The sequence below is a fragment of the Acytostelium subglobosum genome, assembly GCF_000787575.1.
Source record: "Acytostelium subglobosum LB1 DNA, scaffold: scaffold3, whole genome shotgun sequence".
Taxonomy (NCBI): Eukaryota; Evosea; class Eumycetozoa; order Acytosteliales; family Acytosteliaceae; genus Acytostelium; species Acytostelium subglobosum.
In genome coordinates this window covers 1,290,787-1,297,156 of record NW_012236529.1, presented here as the reverse complement: position 1 = coordinate 1,297,156, position 6,370 = coordinate 1,290,787, and the positions used below count along the sequence as shown (strand labels likewise).

Here is a 6,370-nt window from a genome sequence, read left to right as displayed (position 1 = left end):
GGGGGGGGGGGGGGGGGGAGGGGCTGTGTCAGTCATTGCGGTGTCCAGGGGGACATGATAGCACACGCGCTACACAACATACCTTGCTCTCGTGGTCTACGAGCTGTGTGAATATCTTAGTGCCTCCAGGGGGACGGAGGTTGCGCATGGCCATTGTGGTGAGGATGGTACTCGAATCTCCCTCCTCCCAATAGAGTGGACGGAAGATGAAGCAGGATGATGTGTGGATGAATCGTGCTCTCTTTAAATCGCACTCGAGCATTGGCGATCCCTCCAAGTAATAAAGTCTATGCTTGTAGAATGGGTGCAAGAGTAGGATCTTCAACTGATCCGATGGTGGATTATTGTTCAAGATCACAATCGTCTTTTTCAACTGACCATATCGCTCCAAGTAGAACTCTGTCAAGAACTCCAGCAACGACGTGAAGTTGATCTCGCCACACAACAGAATATGTCCATGTAAGTTGCGATTGGAAAGGTCGCGCTTGTAAGCTGTGGTAGTGGCGGGGGCGAGGCGGGGGCGGGAAGTTAGTGATCAATCATGGTTGATTGAGTGAGTGGCGTCCACGCCAACCTTGAAGACATACGCGAGTATGAGCTAAAGATGTCGAGAAGTTTGGAGACTTGGTAGGGTATGAGAACGGCACCGATGCAGATGGCAAAGGTGATGGTGAGTTGACCGACGGGGTTGGTCGGATGGATGTCTCCATAGCCACAGGTGGTGAGCGTGACGACCAGGAAGTAGATGGTCTGGTGGAACTGCAAGGGCGGGGAGCGGCCATCGACCTCGGGATGCAGGTCGACATTCATGTAGAATGCAGCGACGATCAGGATGAACGTGAACACGGCAATGACCACTCGCAACAAGTATTGAGTGATGTCGTTAAAGTTGTGCAGCACACGGTTGGCGCGCAGTACACGCACCGTACGCAGCACACGCAGGAATTGGAATGTCGACAGCTCGGTGAACATTACGCCACGCACCAGATCAATGTAGATTGGCAACACTGTCACCAAGTCCACTATTGAGAAGAATGAGTACAAGTACTTCAATCTATCCTTTGATATATAATAATCCAATATCCAATGCAATGTGAAGAAGATTGCCAAACACAAMCTCGATCCAAGTGTACGCGATAGGTGGTTGTTGGTCTGCTGGCAAGTATGTTCCATAAATGAATATAATCACTGATGCAATACTAAGCATTACTTGTATTCCTTCCTGTTGATGATCAATCATTATCGTTAGTATTCATTCAATCAATCATTCATTCAATCATTCAAACTTGTGAACATACTATCCATGTTATAATGCCAGTTGATGTGAGATATAGTTCGATTCTTGTTCGTAGGGATAGCTTGCTATGTGATCGCTTTTGTTTGCGGAATGCTCGAGAGACTAGAGTGATACCAGTGAGTACTGCAAGTACAACTGCCAACACAATAGACAGTGTTACAATATGTACTAATATATCTCTGAATCCTGTAACACGTTGATGCTCTCCTGATGATGAGCTACTTGAAGAGTTTGCTGTCGTTGTCATTGTTGCTGCCACTATTGCCTCTGCTGCTGTAACTATTGCTTCAGCTACCAGTGTATCTGTTGCTGTTGATGCTGCATTGATATCAATCAACCTCTCTTCAAAAGTCAATGACATCTGTTATTATGTCGTTTGTATATGTATATGTATATGTGTATGTATGTGTACTATGTATGTATATATTATATGTATGTATAAGTATAAGTTTATGTGTAGAGTACCCGACCGACAATTTGTCAAGAATGGGAGATAATTCAACAAATCGATTCAAAAACACAAACAAACACGAAACAGCCCTTTATTTTCGTCAAAGTTCAAGCTCCAACTTACACAAACATCTGAGTAGTTATAACAAATATATAAATATATAAATATATATTTTATGTTATATTAATATAATATAATATATTATCTTTACTTGATTTCAAATATATATTAATCGTTTTATCAGAATTTAATTTATCAAATCCAATCGTTGGATGGAAGGTTGGAATGGGGTGTGATTGAATGATTGAAGGGGTCTCCAACCTGCCGTTTGAGTGTCGACAAAACAAGATTGAAGAAGTTTGAACGAATCATTCATTCAACATCACTTTATTATCATCTCAATCTTATATAATATATATATATATATCTGTATTATTACTTACATATTATACTTGTCAAAAGGGTCAGGGTCAAATAAAGTCAACAAACGAACAATCATGGTGAAGATGAATGAGACGCGCTGGGCGCGTTTTAAGAGATCAGTTAGAGAGGTTAGAAGAGAGACGATAAAGGTACATCTGGTACTGTTGTCAATTCAACTGGCATTCTCTGTGTTTTATATAGTGGCCAAGGTGGCACTCAAATCAATGGACCCATTCATCTTTTTAACATACCGTCTACTATTGGCCACGCCAATACTCTGGCTATTCGCTGTCATTACCGAACCACAACAAATGCGTAAACTACCATCATCTCCACGTGAATGGTTACTACTTGTACTAGTTGGTATATTCGCCGTAACAATTAACCAATCCGTAAGTTATCATTATTGATTGATTGAATGATTGATTCGCGAGACTAACCTATAACACTTGGCACTTTATGATCACATGATATTTAGCTCTTTCTTGAAGGTTTGGAACTATCTGTAAGCAATCATGATCGACCCGCGACCCTTGGGATTGATTGGACTGACTGATTGTTCGACTCCTTGATTGTCCCATAAATGCTAACTTGCTCGCACACACACTCATACGCACACATGATCAACGAATGTAGACAGCATCGAATGCAGCGATCACTCAGCCAGCTATACCTATATTCAGTACTTTGTTGGCAGTGGCATTCAAGTATGAACGCAAGTCATGGTTAAAGTTTGTTGGCATTGGAGTTAGTGTGGCAGGCGCGATATTGATGGTGGACTTGACACATTTACGCGATGACTCGAGATCCAGTCTAAATATACTGTTTGGCAATCTTTGTTTCTTGGGCAATACGATGGCCTATGCAGGCTTCCTCCTGCTACAACGCCCACTGCTGGCACTGGGTAACCCTCCCGCCAAGATCATGTCGTGGGCATTCCTCTTTGGAACGATTCCCGTCATCGCCCTCACACTGGGCATCACACGCGACTACTCTGACTTTTTGGAGACGCGCTACGTCAATTGGTTGGCGATATTATATACTGCGATATTCGCAACGGCATACACATTCTGGGCCAGCTCGTGGGCGGTCAAGAAGTCCGACTCGACGACGGTCGCGATGTACCTGTGCGTCGAGCCGCTGGTCACATCGATCGCCGCCGCCATCTTTTTGCACGAGCGACTGACCATTCTCAACATACTGGGCGCCATCACTGTGTTGGTGGGCGTGGCCGTCGTGATGGTGGCCAAGCACCGCGAGTACAAGAAGGACATCATGGATCAGTACACAAAGGACAAGCTGTTGACCGAGAGCACGGCCACTGGCGCCGACGTGTCTGGTAGCCAGGACATGAGCATCAACACTCCAGGCGTACGAGGTAGCAACAACACAATCAATATAATGGATACGAATTCTGGCAACGAGGACGACGCCGCGAGGGAGGTCGAGATGAAGGCCATGGCCAAGACATTGGGCAAGGTCGTCATGGACAATCATATTTATAGAATCGTGAAGGATCCAGTGACAGGAGAGATAGAGTACCGTCTGGACGAGGATCAACAGAATCAATCAACGTCAGTGATGGCACCATCACAAGGTAGCAATGGGCGAATGGAAGAGATATTCGAACATAATATTAATAACAGTGTTTTGAGTGTGACTGCCGATCAAGACGACGACGACGACGACGAAGATGACGACGACGACAATAATGATGAAGAGCATAACCTAGGCCAACATCGCCAGCTAAAGGCTGGCAATAAAATATTCAAATAGTATAGTTGTATAGCGCGAATAGACAAGACATAGTATGGCAGGAGACTGCCAAATGTCATTCAATCAATCAAACAAGCACATGATGGATGGATGGATGTTCAATCAAACATATAACCGAAGAGACACCATCATCTTCATCCTGATTCGGTCGATTTCAAACATGCCGCCACTATCCCAAAATATCTGGACCAGTACAGACGCGTCGTCTATGCCCCCAATAATGGATCTCGTCTGGTCGTATCAACACCCCGACCTTACCACAGGATGGGATGGATATTGGATGGATGGATGCTTGGTTGGACATGTCTATTCAAAGAACAGGACATAGTCCGCGCGTTGCCACAACATCACTCAATCACTCAATCATTTAAACCAACTCCAACTCCATCTCCAATCAATCAAACATTTAATACTTAACAAGATGGCTATTACCAAACATATTTTGTTGGTTGCCGCTGTTGCACTATGTTGTTGCTTCAGCGTCATTAACGCTGGTCTGTGGCCAGACGAGACAAACACTGGATACAAGAAGTCCCCTGGTTATCCTGGCTCATTGGTGTCCACATGCCCTTCAACAGTCGTAAGCAACAGTGTCTACAAGTACTGCAACTACATCAATGGATTGTACATTGGCTCCAGCAGCCAGACTGTCACCAACATCACCTTTATCGGCTGTCGCTTCGCGTCCAACGCTGTGGACGATGCCAACGTCGCCGTCTACGGCTCCGCGATTACATTCAACTATTGCACATTTGAGCCCAAGACAACCGTCGAGCCCACATGGAGCAACCCGACCGCTCGCATCAAGCGAACACTTTCATATCAGTATGGTATTGATCAACGTGCGGCTGGCCCACTCACAGTGGATCACTGCGACATGTGGGGCTTTGCCAATGGCATTCAGATCGGATACTCGGATCTGGCCGGCCCGCTCACCATCCGTCACTCATGGTTCCACAATCTGCGTCAAGATGGCGGCGGTGTCGACCACACAGACGCGCTGCTCGAGAACTATGGCGGTCTGAGCCACATGGTGATCGATCACAACACAATCACTGGCGTTGGCAATACAAATGGACTGGGACTGCAAGGCGACGACGCATACCAATACATCAGCATCACCAACAACTACTTTAGTGGCTATGCCTACATGCTCAACCTGGGCGGACACACTCTGTCGTCCAACATGGTGTTCACGGGCAATGTGTGGGGCGCGGAGATCAAGCCAGGCTGGGGACCCGTCTATGATTCAGTGGCATTCGAGGTGCCCAACATCAGCACATTGAACAACCAATGGCAGAACAACACGATTCGCGTTGGTGCCGCCACACCATCCACCTGGATGGCCACAGGCAACAATGGACTATATTGGTGGCCGACCGATATCAACCCATCGACCAAGTACGTCATCATTGGACATGCCACAGACTACATCTAAGTTGATCACTCCACCCTGATTGCCAATCCCATAAACTATCTTCTCTTCGCCACCACACACTTTTGTCTCGCGCGCCACACCATCTTTGCTCATTCATTCACTCAACCATTCATTGTAATAATAATAACAATAATACTATCTGTAACATATATGATACCAAACAACTCATTCATAATAAGGGACGCAACTATTGATGATGTACAAAGCATCAGAGATATATATTGTCATTATGTTAGAGAGGAGACATGTACAGTTGAGCTGGCCGAGCCTTCACTAGAGGAGTTCACATCACGTTTCAATCATATAGTTGTAAACGAACGTAATCCATACTATGTCGCAACGACTACGATCAAGACACCCGGCGACTCTGACTCGAGTCAGACAGAGACAACAGTGATTGCAGGCTATGCCTACATCCATCTGTTCAACTCACGCTCAGGCTATAAGTACACTTGCGAGGATACCATCTACTTGAACCCGGCATTCAAGGGATGTGGTCTCGGCGCATTGATGTTGAAACGACTGATCACAGTAGCAACAAAGATGGGCTATAGACAGATGATAGGATGCACGAGCACCAACAATGAACAATCCGGTAGACTGCATACAAAGCACGGCTTCCAATACCTTCACAAGATCAACAACATTGCTCTAAAGTTTGGACAATGGATAGGTGTCGAATACTATCAACTGGCTCTTGGTGAAGGCGACAGCAATCTACCCACCTCTCCTATCATTCCCTATGATCCAACCTCCAACTACATCTAACTATCTGGTCAGCTCATTCATTCATTAATGTAATAATACATCTCGTTTCAACTAAGCCTATCATGTCCCAATAATCGAAACGTTTGTTTCATTAATTAATTACTTATTATTAATTTAATCGATAATAATAATAATAAGTTGAAAGAATCAATCAATCATTATAGTATAGTATTATTATTTCAAACAAATAATAATAATTTTTTAATAATGATCAATA

General features: G+C 44.7%; 3 protein-coding genes across 3 annotated transcripts; all 3 read left to right on the top strand.

Annotated features, from left to right (window-relative positions):
* Positions 1-2,254: 2,254 nt before the first annotated feature.
* On the top strand, positions 2,255-3,947 carry SAMD00019534_020080 (hypothetical protein; the record flags this gene model as incomplete). Its single annotated transcript, XM_012902599.1, has 3 exons — positions 2,255-2,563; positions 2,650-2,676; positions 2,808-3,947. 3 exons carry the CDS (start codon positions 2,255-2,257, stop codon positions 3,945-3,947), a joined length of 1,476 nt encoding a protein of 491 aa, XP_012758053.1.
* A 421-nt stretch (positions 3,948-4,368) lies between these two features.
* Positions 4,369-5,385, top strand: SAMD00019534_020070 (hypothetical protein; the record flags this gene model as incomplete). The annotated part of the gene is made up of 1 exon (XM_012902598.1): positions 4,369-5,385. One exon carries the CDS (start codon positions 4,369-4,371, stop codon positions 5,383-5,385), a length of 1,017 nt encoding a protein of 338 aa, XP_012758052.1.
* Positions 5,386-5,535: 150 nt separating this feature from the next.
* Positions 5,536-6,153, top strand: SAMD00019534_020060 (hypothetical protein; the record flags this gene model as incomplete). The annotated part of the gene is made up of 1 exon (XM_012902597.1): positions 5,536-6,153. The coding sequence occupies one exon, from the start codon at positions 5,536-5,538 to the stop codon at positions 6,151-6,153; it is 618 nt and encodes a 205-aa protein (XP_012758051.1).
* Positions 6,154-6,370: the final 217 nt, after the last annotated feature.